The sequence below is a fragment of the Lolium perenne genome, chromosome 1 (genome assembly GCF_019359855.2).
Source record: "Lolium perenne isolate Kyuss_39 chromosome 1, Kyuss_2.0, whole genome shotgun sequence".
Taxonomy (NCBI): Eukaryota; Viridiplantae; Streptophyta; class Magnoliopsida; order Poales; family Poaceae; genus Lolium; species Lolium perenne.
The window spans coordinates 219,167,169-219,184,977 of record NC_067244.2 but is presented as its reverse complement, the minus strand read 5'-3'; the positions used below and the strand labels follow the sequence as shown (position 1 = coordinate 219,184,977).

At 48.9% G+C, this 17,809-nt stretch overlaps 3 protein-coding genes across 3 annotated transcripts; 2 read left to right on the top strand and 1 right to left on the bottom strand.

Moving 5' to 3' along the window:
- The first annotated feature begins 2,305 nt into the window (after positions 1-2,305).
- LOC127327353 (uncharacterized) lies at positions 2,306-4,406 on the top strand. The gene has a single exon (XM_051354129.2). It carries the CDS (start codon positions 2,546-2,548, stop codon positions 4,340-4,342), a length of 1,797 nt encoding a protein of 598 aa, XP_051210089.1. The 5' UTR covers positions 2,306-2,545; the 3' UTR covers positions 4,343-4,406.
- A 968-nt stretch (positions 4,407-5,374) lies between these two features.
- Positions 5,375-8,445, top strand: LOC127327354 (phosphoglycerate kinase, chloroplastic). Its single transcript, XM_051354130.1, has 7 exons — positions 5,375-5,803; positions 6,321-6,398; positions 6,490-6,750; positions 6,924-7,241; positions 7,374-7,532; positions 7,627-7,830; positions 8,174-8,445. The coding sequence occupies exons 1-7, from the start codon at positions 5,390-5,392 to the stop codon at positions 8,186-8,188; spliced, it is 1,449 nt and encodes a 482-aa protein (XP_051210090.1). The 5' UTR covers positions 5,375-5,389; the 3' UTR covers positions 8,189-8,445.
- A 517-nt stretch (positions 8,446-8,962) lies between these two features.
- LOC127327356 (uncharacterized) lies at positions 8,963-11,161 on the bottom strand. The gene is made up of 2 exons (XM_051354131.2): positions 10,761-11,161; positions 8,963-10,017 (listed from the first exon to the last, which is right to left on the bottom strand). The coding sequence occupies exons 1-2, from the start codon at positions 11,071-11,073 to the stop codon at positions 9,221-9,223; spliced, it is 1,110 nt and encodes a 369-aa protein (XP_051210091.1). The 5' UTR covers positions 11,074-11,161; the 3' UTR covers positions 8,963-9,220.
- Between the last annotated feature and the right edge of the window lie 6,648 nt (positions 11,162-17,809).

Here is a 17,809-nt window from a genome sequence, read left to right as displayed (position 1 = left end):
CTCATGTAACAATCATAGCAGGGCATTTGCAGATAATAATAAAACGGTGTCCAAGTACAAAGCAATCAATAGGCATGTGTTCCATATATAGTCGTGCGTGCTCGCAATGAGAAACTTGCACAACATCTTTTGTCCTACCAGCCGGTGGTAGCCGGGCCTCAAGGGAATCTACTGGATATTAAGGTACTCCTTTTAATAGAGCACCGGAGCAAAGCATTAACACTCCGTGAACACATGTGATCCTCACATCACTACCATTCCCTCCGGTTGTCCCGATTTCTGTCACTTCGGGGCCATTGGTTCCGGACAGCGACATGTGTATACAACTTATAGGTAAGACCATAAACAATGAATATCTTGATGAAACAATAACATGTTCAGATCTGAGATCATGGCACTCGGGCCCTAGTGACAAGCATTAAGCATAACAAGTTGCAACAATATCATCAAAGTACCAATTACGGACACTAGGCACTATGCCCTAACAATCTTATGCTATTACATGACCAATCTCATCCAATCCCTACCATCCCCTTCGGCCTACAGCGGGGGAATTACTCACACATGGATGGGGGAAACATTGCTGGTTGATGGAGAGGCGTCGGTGGTGATGGCGGCGATGATCTCCTCCAATTCCCCGTCCCGCGGAGTGCCAGAACGGAGACTTCTGGCTCCCGCGACGGAGTTTCGCGATGTGGCGGCGTTCTGGAGGGTTTCTGGCGACTTCGACTTCTCCCCGTGCGTTTTTAGGCCGAGGCCGATAAATAGTCCGAAGGAGGGCGTCGGAGGCCGGCCGAGGGGGCCACACCACATGGCCGCGCGGGCCCCCCCTGGGCCGCGCCGCCCTATGGTGTGGGGCCCTCGGGCCTCCACCCAACTTGTCCTTCTGGCTCCGTCAGTATTCTGGGAAAATAGGGCCTTCTGCATAAATTCCGAGGATTTTCCCGAAAGTTGGATTTCTGCACAAAAACGAGACACCAGAACAGTTCTGCTGAAAACAGCGTTAGTCCGTGTTAGTTGCATCCAAAATACACAAATTAGAGGCAAAACAATAGCAAAAGTGTTCGGGAAAGTAGATACGTTTTGGACGTATCACTCGTCGAACGTCAGTTGCGTCGATCGAAGCATGCCGCCGCCGCCGGCCTGGTCGTTGTGCGCCATTGCGTCGGCGGGGTGCGTGTGGGTAGTGGTTCGCGCAGAGGTTGAGGGCGGCGGCGGCTAGGGTTGGACGGCGGGAAAAAGAGAGGAGTGCGCGCCGGTGGGGTTTTAAGGGAGGACGGCGCGTGGGTAAGGTAGGTGGACGCTGCGTGGGTAAGGTAGGTGGACGCCGCGTGGCTAGTCGCCGCCCTCGCCGTTTTGGTTTCCGCGCGAGAGGTCAACACCGATGACCAACCTCCCCGCGTCGTTTCCGATGCGAACCGCCGCGTCTCCTCGCTGACAAGGGGCCCCCACCCGCGAAAACCGTCATTCCGCGAGGCGCCGGGGCACCCGATTCGCGCTCTTGGCGAAGGGGCCGGCACGGGGTTGCCGGCAATTCTATTGGGCTCGAAAATTGGCCGGCGTCGTTTCCGATGCGAACCGCCGCGTCTTCCTCCGGTTGCTTCACCTCTTCCTCAAAAATGACGTCATCTAGGTCATCCTCTTTCAGGCCAAGTTTTGCCATCATGGCTTCGACATCAGCCTGGGTCGAAACTCCTGACGAGGACGAGGCACCAAACGTACCCTTATCCTTCTCCATGGCTACTCGAAATCCTTCGCACGAAGATGGATCGGCGGGGGAAACTCTACGGAAGCGTGGCCACCGAGAGAAAAGAGAAACCCTAACTAGAGGGAAAAAGTTTTTCAGCTTGCAACTCTTAACTTTACTTTGATTCAACTTTCAATCCTAAACTCTAAAAATGATTCAGAATCACCCATTGCATTGTATTAAGATGGTTTTTCGTGTATCGTGTATGTTGTATGTTCATGAATTGGCACATCATATAGGAATAAAACCCACTAACTGACGAGAAAAACTGGTTGAAAACATGTCAAAAAGGGTAGAAAATCCAATTCCGAACGATTTGTAGAATTTAGGGTTGAAGATTGAACCAAAGTAAAGTTAAGGGTTATAATCTAAACTTTGAGACGAGTTTAGGAAAGTAAATTGGACGTCTCTCTTTTCTTTTTGAGATGATAATTCCGGGATTTCTGATATTGGTAGAGATCGATAGAGAGATTTGAGTTGGGTTACTTTTAATACCCGGCCCTAAATATCTCAATTTTCCCCATCGCGTGACAGGAGCCAAGATAGGAGCGACGCTAGGGTTCAACTTGCCCGCGCCGCCACGCCCGCCGGCGACCCTCCGCCTCCACCGTCTCCCACCGTCTTCCCTCAGTCTCCGTCCGGATCCCACCGTCCTCGCCCGACTCTCGGCCCCCTCCCGCAAGGTCGACGGCGCCAACAACCTCCCAGCCGGCCCGTCCCCTCCGGCAGACGACCTCTTCGGTCGAGCTGGACTCCGCCCACTCCTCCCCGGCCGACCTCCTGCAAGTCTTGCAAAAGATGCGGAAAGCTAAGAGGGGTGGTGATCATCTCACTAGAAGCTCTCGTAAGAGCAGAAGAGATTCCAAGAATGAATCATTGGTTTCAGGTCGCTTCCTTGGGGACTCTGATCAAGGTGTTCGGCCTGGCCTCAGCGATAGGACAATAGCATGTTTGTCGAAAAGTGTCGCCTCTATTGCTTTGTACAATGGAGACACAGTCTTATTTTCATGCTCGGGCATAGCTATTGAACGTCGGGGGTGTCACCTTACAAGGTTTCTGACTTCTGCAAGTTTGGTTAGAGCTCTCAATGGTACAAATGAAGACCATGATGACTTGAAGATTGATGTGCGCCATGAAGGCAATGAAGTGTATATGGGGACGATGTCTCATTATGATTTAGATCGCAACTTTGCTGTTGTCAATGTCCATGGGTTCCTTGATGTTCAGGTTGGATCTTTCCAAGATGCACTGCATGTTCTGCCCCATGGTGAGATATTAGTAGTTATAGGGCGTGGCGTCTCTGGTGAAATAGTAGCCAAGAATGTGGAATTTGATGGTGATTCAAGGGTATCTGAGGATGATGAAGATCTTGATGGTAAAATTTCGGATGCTTGGGAAGGTGGGCCACTTGTTTCTGTTGATGGGAAGGTTGTTGGCATGAACATTTTTCTGACTACTACAAGATCCGTTTTCCTACCATGGGGCACGATTCTCAAGAATCTGGAGCATTACTGGACATCCCTGCAAGAGAAGACTGGTCTTGCATGCTCAAAAACTTGGGAAGTTTACTGGTTTGGAGCAAGACCCGCTGGTGAGAAATCTAACAGCCTTACAGAAGTACATGGAGATTTTCTTAACCAGGAGCAGTTAGATCTAGACTCCATGGGTTACCCGAAGTTACCATCCTCCATGGTTGGAGCTGGCATGATTTTGGTTAATACTTTTGAAGAGACTTTTGGCGACATATATGGTGAAGGTGTCTGGCAAAAATTTAGTAAAAGAGCTTCTAACATAAATCGCAATGTTGTCGCACTGGCTTCATTCAATGGTGAAAAAAGGTTTTTCGGATGCACGGGTTTTTTTATTGAATGGAATGGATCTACGATAATTTTGACATCAGCAAGCTTGGTTAGAAATTCAGGTGATGAGAACAAGATTGCTGAAAACTTGAGGATTGAAGTGTTGCTTAATGGCCAATGCAGAGAAGGGAAGTTACAGAATTATAGTCTACATTACAACGTTGCTCTAGTCAGTGTCAAGGATTACCGTGCTGTTCGTCCATTAAATACTCTGCTTCATTGGCACAAGGCTTTTAAAGTAGCAGCAATAGGGCGTTGCTTCAAATCAGGCGCGTTAATGGCTACTATTGGGGATGAGGTTTCCTGGACAGGCACACTTGATTGCGATTACCTCTCAACTTCCACATGCAAAATCACTAAGGCTGGTATTGGAGGCCCTCTCGTTAGTCTTGATGGGGATGTTATTGGCATGAACTTCTATGATAAGAAAATAGGAACCCCTTTCATGTATTTGGAGGACATTTACAACGTTCTAGCATCGTTTGAGACAAAAAGTAAACCTGGTGAAGTTGGCAATGACAGTGATCCCTCTGGAGTGCCTTTATGGAAAATGGACGATGATGACAAAACTAAGTTAAACAGTTGGCCTGTGCCCATGCCTCACTGGTGCAATCCTGACTCTGTGGACGAGGATAAATCTGATGATGATGATGATGGGTTGGGCTTTGATCCCGAAACTGGCCGCGTGCGGCCGAGATACGGTTACTTTAAGGGAAAGAAAGTCATGCTCTTTTAGATGCAGTCACACCCTTGATTGGCCACACAATCTTCATATCATTGCTTGTTTGAGATGGCATAATTCCTCTGGCTTGATGAAGTCTTAGTATGTGCTGCGTTTGTATCTTGGAATCATTCTGTGCTATGTTGTGTAGCATGCAGTGGTAGTTCAAGTTACATGATTGTACTAAGAATGACTAATTTGCTGCCTGTGGTGTTGGTCGTACTTTGAGATGTTTGCAAGAATTTTAGTTTTCTTAACTACCCTCTTTGATAGTACCACATGCTCTCAACACAAGCAGATTATAAAATCTAGGTGTGTCATCACTTTTCTCATTTTGGAGTCACATTGAGTTTTATCCAATTAGCACATGTGAGGTGGATGTTTCTAGTGTATTCGGTTTTTTCTTACTTGATGTAAACCTTCAGAAATTAGGAGTAAGAAAATGATATTTTTAGTAAGGAAATTCTTGGTACAAATTAAGTAGTTAGCTGCTTGACTAGCTTCCTCCTGAACAGTCTACCTGCTATGCAGAAATTTGATTGGGCTTCGTGGACAGATTAAGTAGAATGCCCGTTTTGCGTCTATATACAAGGCGAACGAAGACGGGGTGAATCCTACTAGAGTACAAAGTCTGTCGTTGAAATTCATGGTTGGTGAAAGTTTGCTTGTCTTGATCTGTTCGTTGTGTGCGTTCAATTCAGATTGTTTTTTTTGACAGCCAGATGGTTTGTCCAGTGCGGCTGGTTTTCTAACAAAATAACAGTCACACTGTGTCACACAATGTTCTCCACCGGGATGCGAAGATTCCAAGCCCAGATCACGCAAGGAACAGGGGCCAAGGGGGGACACACGAGGCGCCGATCCCCGCAGACGTCCCCATCGCCGTGATCGCCGGCGCCTCCTCCGCCACACACCCGCCCCAGCCGCCGTCCCGACCTCTCGCCAGCGATAAGCAAATCCCGCCCCCCTCCCTCCCGTCCACAAAGACCCTTTCTTTACCACCCCCACCCCCTCTCCCACCTCCTCTCCAGCACCCCAGTCTCCTCCCCAATCCCAGCCCCAATGGCGTCCACTGCCGCGCCGCCCGCCGCCCTCGTCGCCCGCCGCGCCGCGTCCACCGCGGCGCCGCTCCGACGCGCGGGGCTCGCGGCCGGGTGCCAGCCGGCGCGGTCGCTGGCGTTCGCGGCCAGCGGCGCCGCCGGCGCCGACCCGCGCCTCGCGATCCACGTCGCCTCGCGCTGCCGCGCAGCGTCGTCCGCGCGCGGGACCCGCGCCGTCGCCACCATGGCCAAGAAGAGCGTGGGCGACCTCGGCGCCGCCGAGCTCGAGGGGAAGCGCGTGCTCGTGCGGGCCGACCTCAACGTGCCGCTCGACGACAGCCAGAACATCACCGACGACACCCGTATCCGCGCCGCCATCCCCACCATCAAGTACCTCCTCGAGAAGGGCGCCAAGGTCATCCTCTCCAGCCACTTGGTAAGCCTCCCATCTCTGTCCCTTTACCAGAAATCGGCCATCTCGGCCTCATGTATGCAATGTAGGAATCCAGGACCTGCAAAATGTTAGTGTTGTCAAGATTTACTGTATGATATATAAGCACTAAACGCTAGCTCTTTATTAACCTGTCCTAAAATAACTGATCATCGTTGCCAGAGAATTACTAAATACAGAGTATTTTTTTTGAAAAACAGGGGGTGATCCCCGGTTCCATTACTTGATAATGAAACCAATCTGAATACAAATCTTTGTCTAATCTATTAAGCCATCCTCGTTTATAACTAATAACCATAGAATGTTTTTAGCTGCTGAGCCAAATCATTATTCTGCATCACTACTCTAGCACTGAATTTTCTTTTGATTATCAAGTGTGACACATTGAAATCCATTTTTTTTTCCTAGCAACTCTTTTATAAAGGATAATTCAATACTAGTTTCACACGTAGCTGTTTATGATTGCTCATGCCATTAACCTTGTTTCTCCATGGATTTGCAGGGTCGCCCTAAGGGTGTTACTCCTAAGTTTAGCTTGGCTCCCCTTGTGCCAAGATTATCCGAGCTTCTTGGCATTACGGTAAGCTTTATCTTACACCATCAATACTTCTAATTGAGCATATGTGCTGAGGTGATTGTTTTGATTAAACACCTTGTTATTCATGATTTAGGTGACAAAAGCAGATGATGTTATTGGCCCGGAGGTTGAGAAATTGGTGGCTGCCCTGCCAAACGGTGCTGTTTTGCTCCTCGAGAACGTCAGGTTCTACAAGGAAGAGGAGAAGAATGAGCCCGAGTTTGCAAAGAAGCTCGCTGCACTAGCAGATCTTTACGTGAACGATGCATTCGGAACAGCCCACAGAGCACATGCATCCACTGAGGGAGTTACCAAGTTCTTGAAGCCTTCTGTTGCAGGATTCCTTTTGCAGAAGGTTACTACTTTTATTTTTACATTAGAAGTTTGATACTTGAATTCTATTAACACAGTGCACCACACAACAAAAGAAAAAAAAAAAGGCCTACAACAGAAGATTTAAAGTCTTATTTTGTCCTTCCGTTGCTTCCAAACTGTGTCCTAAGTTATAGACCGGTATTTTAATTGCAGGAACTTGACTACCTTGATGGAGCTGTTTCAAACCCTAAGCGCCCATTTGCTGCCATCGTGGGTGGTTCAAAGGTGTCATCCAAGATTGGGGTTATTGAATCCCTGTTGGAGAAGTGTGATATCCTTCTTTTGGGTGGTGGTATGATCTTCACATTTTACAAGGCACAGGGACTCTCTGTGGGTTCTTCCTTGGTTGAGGAAGATAAACTTGAGCTGGCAACAACTCTCCTGGCAAAGGCAAAAGCGAAGGGTGTCTCCCTTTTGTTGCCATCTGATGTTGTCATTGCTGATAAGTTTGCTCCTGATGCTAACAGCCAGGTATGTTGCACTTTTTTTGCCCTTCACTGGAGATAATTATCTGTAGACCTTTCCTAGTCAAGTTGAAGCAGTTCACGGATCCGTGAAGATAATTATCACTTTATCAGTACTTAACATGATTCTTTTCTGTAGACTGTTGCAGCATCTGCAATTCCTGATGGTTGGATGGGGCTGGACATTGGCCCAGATTCAGTCAAAACATTCAATGATGCCCTGGACACAACACAGACAATCATTTGGAATGGACCAATGGGTGTTTTTGAATTTGACAAGTTTGCAGTTGGAACTGAGGTAATGCCCTGTGCAGTACATTCATCCAGCTTTACTGTGGAACAATTTGCACAGAAAGAAACTTGACTGTGAATCTGTGATATCTTTCATGTAGGCTGTTGCAAAGAAGTTGGCCGAGCTTAGCAAAAAGGGTGTCACAACTATTATTGGAGGTGGAGACTCCGTTGCGGCTGTTGAGAAGGTGGGAGTGGCTGATGTTATGAGCCACATCTCAACGGGAGGTGGTGCTAGCTTGGAGTTGTTGGAAGGAAAGCAACTCCCTGGAGTCGTCGCATTGGACGAAGCTGTCACAGTCACCGTATGAGGCTAAGCTTCACCCTGTTGCATCTTCATTTTTCATTGTACTGTTCTAAACGTGCTATTGTCTCCTCGTTTGCACCTCTTCGACCACTCGAAATGTAAGAGACCAATGTTTTATAGAGAAATACTGGGAGATGTTTGAATAACACCCCTCACCATTTGTGTTCACTCATTGTTATCTTTTCTCAGTTAACATAATTAACACCTGAAGTGATTAAATGCCAAAGATGGACTATAGGACTGAGACCTGTGGTGTTCCCTCCGAACCTCCTGTGTTTGCACCAACTTTGTTACTCTGCTAGGTTAAGAATGTTTGATTCTCGTTTTCTTTTCTATTCCAGGGAAGCAAACTCTAGAGGTGCTGACTGTTGTGAAGTAGATGTGCATTAGAGTAAGCAATTGTCGAAGTTGAGTTGTGGAACAATCTGGCACATGTTCACTTCTCAATCTGAATGTCCCCTCCTGCCAGCACTACTGAGTCAGCACAAAACTTATGTATCAGCTGAGTGAGCTGATCACTGTAAACATACTACATTTTTTTTCTTACTGAAAACATAACCACATGTGTGCTGTCGTAAAATATTTCATCGAAGGATCATTGTTCAGTTTGGAATTTGGACATGTTAGCCTTCATTAGATTCTCAACCAGCAGTTCAGCAATTTTAACAGATTTTCAACATGCCGGCTGCATTAGATATTCACATGCTGCCGTAATGAGCAATACATGTTAGCCAAAACTGCACAACATGCAACCAATTCATGAAGAGGGAAGCAACATCAGGTAGCCATAATTTAGGATAAACCAAAAAAAAAAAAATATCAGTAGACAAAACATCAATTCCTCAGCAAAACCTTCTCATAAAAGCACTCAGCTGCTGATTTTGTACTATCAAAGATGGACAAAAGACTGACAAGGCCATGATGCACAATACAAACCCCGTATATGCTACAGTACTAAACTTCGTCTTCGTTTTGTTACTTCCCTCGTTGCAGCTGTCTATTTCCCAGACACATGAATTTTCGAGTTATAATTTACGTACATTTGCAAATGGTTTTGGAGCGTGCAACTTAGCACCTGTCTCCATGATATCAAAAGTTTACCTTTTGCTGATATGAAAATACACCGTGAATGGTAGATAACACAAGCTAAAATGGTGCGTCCAAATGATTTCCCATTTGTAGTGCCTTACATAATCCTAAATCAAGGTACAACATGGCCATATAAGTTCATACACAGTACAACAAATATTGCGCTTGACATGCATCTAGTCCAAAGAAAGCAGTATTACATAGGAAAAATAAATTAGAAAGAGACAAATATATGCTGTGAACAACAGCAATCCTAATCATAAAATAGTTTATGCTAAAAAGAACCCCAGAACATGAGCTCACGTCTCATTAGAAACCTCATTGAAAGACAAGTCAAGGTATTCTGCCAGACTCAATTCTGATGTTGACGTTGATATAACTTGGCATTGATCAGGTTTATTCGTTGATATAACTGGACCTTGATCAGGTTTATTATCTATCTTTGTACGAAATGGTTCTTGATGCCAGGGCTTGGCACCACCACCACCAGTAGGTAGTATGCTGCCAACAATAGGTCGCAAGTTCTTCCAAGGATCATCAACCATGGACTTGTAGTAGTAGTTCATCTGCCCTTGCCCTCCAGAATGGTTCTGAAAACCCGAGCCACCCCTTCCCCCTCTTCCTCTTGAGCCTGGGCCGCTGTAGTAGTTCTCGCCCCTGCCTTGTCCGGAAGATGAGCATGGGCTACCTCTTGGTCCATAATTCATCGGGCCACCTCTTGGTCCATAATTCATCGGGCTACCTCTTGGTTCATTCATTGGGCTACCTCTTGGTGTATAGTTCATCGGGCTACCTCTTGGTCCATAATTCACCGGGCTACCTCTTGGTCCATAATTCATCGGGTTGCCCCCTCGGCCAACATTAGAGCCTCTGAACCCAAAGTTGGGCGAACGTGGATAATAATCTTGAGCTGGAGAAGTAGAATGTGGGTTCCAGTGAGGTGGAGGACCAGGAGGTGCTCCATATTCTGACATTGGAGTCTGGAACTGCATAGGACTTCTCCATGGACCAGTCCCTGGTGGAGCCGGTTCCATCTGGGATGGGGCCATATGGTGCTGGTGTGGAGGATAGTTGTTACCATAGTTACCAGATCTACCTAGATAAGCAAAGTGAGACCGATGATCAGGATGCAAATTTTGTAACATTATTTATTCATGGCATCCTGCAAGTAAACTGAAAATTTCAAGAAGAGACCCAGCTCAATGTACAATTTCAAGCCGGTATCCGTCTATCCAGGCCATTCAGCTATGATCAACCCAATAAAATAAAGTGTGAAAACCTGATACTAATTTTCACATTTTGCAGGATATGCAAAACGCCAAAACAGGAAATGGGGTTTATTGCAGCACCAATATAGTCAGAAGTAAGCACTAAACAGCCCAACTCTTTTACTAGCCAGTTTTCACCCCAATATTTAGAGTGTACAATAGTTGACGATGACCCCTCTTTGATGCTATGATTGGTGATGTAAATTGTTCAGAACTATTCTCTCCAACCTAAAAGGATCATCTAAGATTCTTCAGTTCACCAATATTCCCATTATCCATTAGAGTTAGCATCCACATACTTCCTAGAAGGCTTGTTTATCGAATAGAATTCAATTTTCGTACCATGATTTTGTTGCAGTTAGGCAAATCCCAGGAAAAACTCAGTTGTATAGATCAATGGAAGTGTTAAAATTATGAGAACTATATCCAAATCCTACAAATGCGAATCTTACACAAGCAACTAACCTAGAAGTCTAGAACATCTAGGTTTAACCTAGAAGCACCATATGCAAATAAGCATCAGGAAGAGAAGAAAGAGGAGGAATATACCCTAGTAGGGTAAGGTACCGACCGTGAGGCGGAGCTGGAGCGGGAGAGGGACCCAGCAGGGTGTCGGGACTCTTGCGCTTGTTCGGGGCGGCGGCGGAGGAGAAGGCCGCGCCGGGGTTGGTGTAGAAGCCGAACCGCGCGGGCGGGCGCGGGGCGGAGGAGGGCGTCAGGTCGGGCTCCGGGAGATCCCAGGCCGGCGGCTGCAGGGGAGGCGGCGCGGCAGATGGCGAGGAGGAGGAGGAGGAACCGGCGGCGGCGGCGGCGGAGCGAAGGGCGAGGAGGCGCTCCCGGCGATTTGCCGATGACTCCTCCGCCGCTTGCTCGCCGGTGTCCATCTAGGAGATTAGTATTGCGGCGCTCGTGCGCGATTTCGCGGCGCGTCTGGCTGATACGCTTTGCTGCTATGTTTCAGGGTTCAGATTTTTTTTTAACACAGTACAAACGGTAGAAGCTCACAAACACGAGCCACTCACCACTATGATACACACCACGCTCTACCTCTATGAGCATCTTTAGAAAACTGAGCCGGTGGATTGCATCTTAAAATTGATGAAGTCATCACAGGCGGCTCGCTGTCGATGAAAAAAACGTCACCTTTCACTGAATGAATATTCCGTCTTTATAAGACACATATGCCAAACCCAACCTCAGGTTGGTTCTCTTCAGAGTTCAGATTTAGACTTCCGAAAAAAAAAATCCCTGCGTATTTTCAATTTCAGGGAATTACTTGGTCATGTGCCTTCAGAGAGTTAAGAAAAGCATCTAAAAAAAGAGTTCAGAAAAGAGGATTTGCTAATTCTTAAACTATACTTCCTTGGTCCGTGGACAAGTGTACATTTTTCTTTTCTAAAAATCAAACATTTTAAATTTATTTAGATTTTTACAGAAAACAGTAAACATATGTATCATTAAATTACTAATCTCTCCCTCTCTCTCTCTCTCTCGCATCTCCCTCCTGTGGATCTTCTTCCTCCACCTGGAAAGTGCAATCTCCACAAACTACATCAAAAATTGCCCGCACAAGCTCCTTTAATAAATCACCAACCCAACAACACCAAACCCTTTAGAAGGTGGTGGTCATATAGTACCCAAACCAATCCATGTGGAGTGCTGAGACCAACGCAACCAAAAAATACATTTTGCTCAAATTCTTCTCTCGCATCTCACACAAGATGCAACTCATACAATAGATCAATTAGAGATGGGTTTTTTTTTCTGGGTGGGGTGTTAGCAATGGAGGAGGGTAAAAAATGACTCCTATAGCACCCTGTAACCCTCCTCCAAGTTACCAAGATGGATACTTATATCTAAGCTTAAAAAATTAGTCGTTGTGCCTATTAGTGACATTTTCTCGGTAAAATCGATAGCCCCCGAGATAAATCTGGACAAGGTGCATTTCTGAGTGATTCGGAGGACAACTTACGGGCTAACTCCTAAGTCGGAGCTCTATAACTACATAACAATGGTTACAAAAATATAATTTTCTTATATAAACTACTCTATCCGATCCATAATATGTGTCAAAAACTTAGTACACAAGTTGTACTAGCTTAGAACTAAATCTTCAACACTTATTATGAATTAGAGGAAGTATCTTTTTCATAAAAACAATTAGGCTCATTTTGAAGCTAACAACAAGCTATACACACCTAGACAACGAACCACCTCATAATCCCTTTACGACAAGTGATCAATGATAATCCCTCGAGATCTTGAACCCATATATTGAACTCTATCTTCTCATGTACTCCCAAGATGTTGACCTCACGGCTCAACTCATAAGCCCAATAACAATCACTTTTTAATGACATCGATGAAGTAAACATGGTCATATTTTGATCTTCACATAAACTTTATCTCGGCCACATTTTTTATTTACTCGTTGAAATCAATTTGATGCCTCAAAGTTCCCATCACTTGGTTCTTCTCAATCACAATATATTCATCTTTTGAGGTCAATGATCTCAAAACATATTTTGATGATATGGAATTTATCCCAAATTAATCCATCCAATATGCTTCAAGCATCAAACATTTTCTTCATATATAGCTAGATGAAACCATGAGTACATAGAAATTTTCATGAATTACTAATATCGCAATGAATATGTTTACATTGATGCATGGTACTAATACTCAATCCATCCAATATTCTTTATGCATCACTAAAGGGTTTTTTTCACATATAACCCAATGAAATTGGCTGTCATTATCATGAATTATCATAACGTTTGAGGGGTTACATGTACCTGAGGAAATAACAAAGTATGGGTGACCACGACGCCTGGGCCGCGAGCGCTCATCGGGTCAACGAGAGAAATGTTGGTGAGGCAGGCGACGTGGCAGTCCTTCAGGATTGACCAGTCCGACTCGGACCTCCACGATTGCCGCTCTTAGGGCATCTCCAACATCTTCAACGCGGACCGGTCCGACTCGGACCTCCACGATTGCCGCTCTTAGGGCATCTCCAACATCTTCAACGCGGCGACCCATCCCGTGTCCGCATATCCGGATGGGTCCTGCCGGACAAAAATGCGGCTCAACGCGAGGATGCACCGCATAAGAGGACGGCCGCGGCGTCCGGAACGACGCAAACCGGCCCAAATCTGGGCCGGGTTTGCGTGGCCGCGGATGGCACGCGGCGTCCTCGCGTGTCCGCCTGGTCCGCGTGGCTGGCCCAGCTGTCGGTGCCCCAGTCCTATTAAATATGGACTGGGGGAGGGGAACTGTCCCTAACCAGTCCCCACTCTCCACTCCGGCAACACGCACGCGCGGGCTAGAGCTTCCGTGCCGCCATGGCCCCGAAGCGCAAGTTCCGCCCGTCCGCGAACGACCACGAGGCCGGCAGCAGCCGGCCAGTCGCCCCAGCGGCGTTCGCCATGGGGCCGCCGGCTCCTCCCAGACGCGACCGGATCTACGTCACCGTTGCGGTGGCGCAGATGTTCTGGGACGCCGGTGTCCGAATGCCGTGGGGGGACGTGCACCTCCCCCACGGCTGGCACCTGAGCCCAGATCGGGATCCGGTGCCGCCCATCCCGGGCTTCGGCCGCGCCCGCGTCGCGGAGATCCGGAGGCGCCGCGCGCAGCTGCCGGCAGACCTCCAGGAGGACCTCGCGTACGGCGACGCAAGTCCCAACTGGGACTTGTGGTTCGAGGTGGAGCACGATGCGCGCCGGCACACGTGCTTCACGTCCGCGACGGCGCGGCCTCGCGCGCAGCCGCGCACACCTGCAAGGCAGGCTGGCAGCCGCCCCGACGGCCTCTACACCAACGAGCCCCAGCCCCAGCACCAGCCCCAGCCGCAGCCCCAACACCAGGAGGAGGAGGACGACCCGGAGCTGCAGGCGGTGTCGTTGCCTATTCGACGGTACCTCGGAGGAGGGATCCTCACGAGGGGGAGAAGAAGTAGGGGCCATAGGGCGGAGTGCACACGGGACGATGGTACGCGAGTTACCCAGCTTCGGAACACCTGCACGATGACAGGGCCTACTGCTGCTTGTCTGGAATTATCTGGGCGCTTTCGCGTTGTTACAATGAGTTGTGGTTGTGCCTCTAGGGCTCCCGGGATCCGGCTTATAAAGGCGCACGGATCTAGGGTTTACACGGAGAGTCCTAGCCGGAATACAAGTTGCCTAACTACGGTACAATGTCTTGCCGTGTACGTCAAGGATCCGCCTTCCTTCTAGGCCAGGCTGGATCCGGATACTTCATGGGCCTCCACGGATCCGGCCTCCTTCGTAGGTCGGTTAGGATCCGGCTCCTCGCTCCTGGGCTGGACTTCATCCTTCATGATCTACAGCAACTGGGCCGCCCGATGGGCCACATGCCTCACCACCAACTATGGGCCACCCGGGCTTGCCGGATCTAAGCCATGCCGTCGATATACCCATAAAGTATACCCACAACAGTAGCCCCCGAAGTTCTCCGAGATTCATCATTCCTCCGACTTCATACAGCTCGGAAACGAAGAGAATCTTGAAGAGCTTCAAAACTTCTTACTTGGTTCCGGGTTCATTCACTCGGAAATCCTTCATCTTCAGATCACGCAGAACAACGGAAGCTCCGATTTTCCCGCGCACAACCTCCTCATTTCCCGCGCTAAATTTTCGCAGATGCAAATCTTTAGCCGGAATTTTCGGGAGTGCATGGTTAAGTTACCTCCACGTCGTTTTACCGCAGTTGACCTAAAACACGTGTCATCCATCCAACGGTGTGACCGTTCCGTTTCCACCGTCGGATCCGAATCCCGAATCTCCGCGTGCGGCCTATAAATACCCCGCGGCTCGGTAAATTTTCATTCTTTCACCTCTTCTCACCACTTCGTCTTCCTCCTCGCGCCGCGCCGCCCGATAGATCTCGACTCCGGCGAACTTCGCCACGGTGAGCTCCGCGCGCCGCCAATCCAAGCCTCCCCTCGTGCCAAGATCCCTTCGGTTGAACGGGAATTTCTCCCCGCCACCGATTCGTGGTCACGCGGGGCGGTTTACTTCAAGTCCGGCGACCTCGTCTTCACCGGAGCTCCGTCGAGCCACCGCGCCATTAGCGGTAAGTGCGCCGGCCTCGTAGAAGATAGACTTAGTGTAGAAGATAGACTAAGTGATCCGGGTACTCAAACAATTTGTATGGGCGCAGCCGGAAGCATGCCACTCGATTCATCGCATTGTACTGGTAGCTCTCCGAGTAGCCTGGATCCCAATCCAATAGAACCAATATGCCCGGATCCCATATCATTCCTGCCACCATATGTTTCCGACATTAGACTAGCTCAACCGTTTTCCGCATCTTCCAGCACCGCTCCAGGCCGGATCCCCTCCCTCCAAGAGCTTCAAGAAGAACTCGAGGGGCAAGCTAGGATGGCAGCCAAGGTTCAGGAAGTGGAAAACAAGAGGACGTCCAAGGCCCGGATCCGGGAAGGAGAGCGGGGTCAGTGGTGGCCCTGCGCAACTACTGATGTGGAGCTTAGAGAGCTCCAGAACGAGGGCATGATCTCCACTCACTGGAGCTTCACACGTGATTCCGACGTCCCCAAGCCCGAAGCCGGAGAAATCGTTATGACCAAGGCTTGGGTGGAACGCGGACTTTCACTTCCCTGCTCGGAGTTTTTTCTCTCCGTCCTCAACACATACGGGCTCCAGCCCCACAACATCTGCCCAAACTCATATCTCCTCCTGTCCAACTTCGTAACTCTTTGCGAAGGGCACCTTGGGATCCGGCCAGATGTCAAGTTATGGCAGTTTTTTTTCCGGGTGAAGAAGGAAACCAAGGACAAAGCAATGGTGAACTGTGGGAGTATGACGTTTATGCTCCGCCCTAGCCGCATGTATCCTCCCCACGACTCGCACGAATCCGTCCGGTACTGGAACGCCGGATGGTTCTATGAGAAGAACGCTTCAGTTCCGGACGTCCACGAAGGCTTGCCCCAGTTCATCAACGAGCCTCCGGAAGAGCTCGCAAGCTGGAGCTTCGTTCCTTCGCTCGCCCAAACCCCTATCTTGGAGAAGGCAGCGCGGAGAATCTCCTGGCTAGTCCACGATGGACTGACCGGAGCCCAGCTCACCCTTAGCTGGTTTTCCCGGAGAATCCAGCCACTGCGCTACAACGCACGCTTGATGTGCGCTTATACCGGGGCGGACGATCTCCTCCGGGTTACCCGCCACGATCTTCCGGCCGACTCCCTGAAGAGAAGGTTCAAGACTTTGGTGAAGATTCCCAGGGGCCAACAGGTCCCGGAACTGATCAAGGACATCTACACAAACGACCAGTGTCCTCCGGTAAGCTTTGTTCTTTTCGTTGCTTCAAACTTCACAAGTATTTGGATGTTAACCCTAACTTTTATTCATATTCCTTCCAGCTCAACACTTTGGCGGAGGAAAACTTCCGCACCATTCTTCGTGTCCCTGTCAGCGGCGACGCGGCGGAGGAGGTTCCGGAAGACGATGAGGAGGAAGAGGAACAGGCACCCCGCAAGGCGGCCCCTCGTCCTACGAAGCGTCCCCGCGCCAAGGCTTCCGGCTCTGAAGCCGGAGCTAGCGGCGAGGCCTCCGCCAAGAAGCCCAAGACCACAAAGCCACCTCCACTAGACTCGAGGAAAGCGGAGCGTGCGCGCCTGAGGATGCTTTCAACAGCTGGCCAACGCACGCGCCCCATCATCCCCGGCGCCCCGTAAGTTTCCGAATATGGTGCAATTTTATCTTGACGAAAATATTTCTTATTCGATCCCTTTTACTTGTTTGCAGGAATCCGAGCACCACTGCCACGCGGACCACCGGCCAAGAACCTATCACAAAATATATGAAAAAGTCTCCGGCAATTGGTCCTTCTACTCCAGTTCCGCCAAGTACCTCCCACCCTACTCCTCGGCCGTCTCCTCCTCAGGCTGATCCATCTCCCCCTCCTGCCGCAAACACTCCACCGGAAATAATTCCGGTTAGCAGCGAGAAGGTGGGCGGAGAAGATCCTAAGGCCAAAGGCCCTGCCCAAGAAGACGCGGAAGAACAAGGCCAAGGAGAGGCTGAAGTCACTTCTTCTGAGAAGGCTGGAGACGGCGCTGGCGACATCGTTGTTTTTCCGAAGAACTTTGGAGATCCAGCTGACACCACTTCCACCCCCAAGGCATATGCTACCAAGTTTTTCAACAAGCTGTCCGAGGCGGAGAAATGGGAGCTTGAACAAGATCTACTCAACGCCATGCTGAACAACGCCTGGGGGAAACCTGATTCCGCGACATCGGAAATCCAGGACTTCAAGAAGAATGTCGGCCAGTTCTTCGACAAGCTCATCTGCAAGCAAAAGGTACTCCCCAGTAGCCCCCAAGCATGTAGGCAGAAACTCAAAAAATAGTTAGCGCTTAGATGCTTAGAGAAAGATTACTTCCGGGAAGGTTTTTAAATTAGATCAGTAGCCCCCAAGCATTATGGCGGAAAAGTTCCGGCAATAACGCTTTGGAGGAAACCACTGTTACAGGCGGAATTTTTACTCCTGCTCTGTCTATGTTTTACAGGAACAGCAGGCGCTGCATTATGAGCTGTACAAGAACATTGCCCTTCAGCGCCGCGTTACTCTGAATCAGGC

Coding starts and splice junctions, on each gene's coding strand:
- LOC127327353 (XM_051354129.2), top strand. CDS start 2,546: ATGCGGAAAGCTAAGAGGGGTGGTGATCATCTCACTAGAAGCTCTCGT.
- LOC127327354 (XM_051354130.1), top strand. CDS start 5,390: ATGGCGTCCACTGCCGCGCCGCCCGCCGCCCTCGTCGCCCGCCGCGCC. Junction 6,399..6,489: donor CCGAGCTTCTTGGCATTACG/GTAAGCTTTATC, acceptor TTCATGATTTAG/GTGACAAAAGCAGATGATGT. Junction 7,533..7,626: donor AGTTTGCAGTTGGAACTGAG/GTAATGCCCTGT, acceptor TCTTTCATGTAG/GCTGTTGCAAAGAAGTTGGC.
- LOC127327356 (XM_051354131.2), bottom strand. CDS start 11,073: ATGGACACCGGCGAGCAAGCGGCGGAGGAGTCATCGGCAAATCGCCGG. Junction 10,018..10,760: donor CGCTCCAGCTCCGCCTCACG/GTCGGTACCTTA, acceptor TTGCTTATCTAG/GTAGATCTGGTAACTATGGT.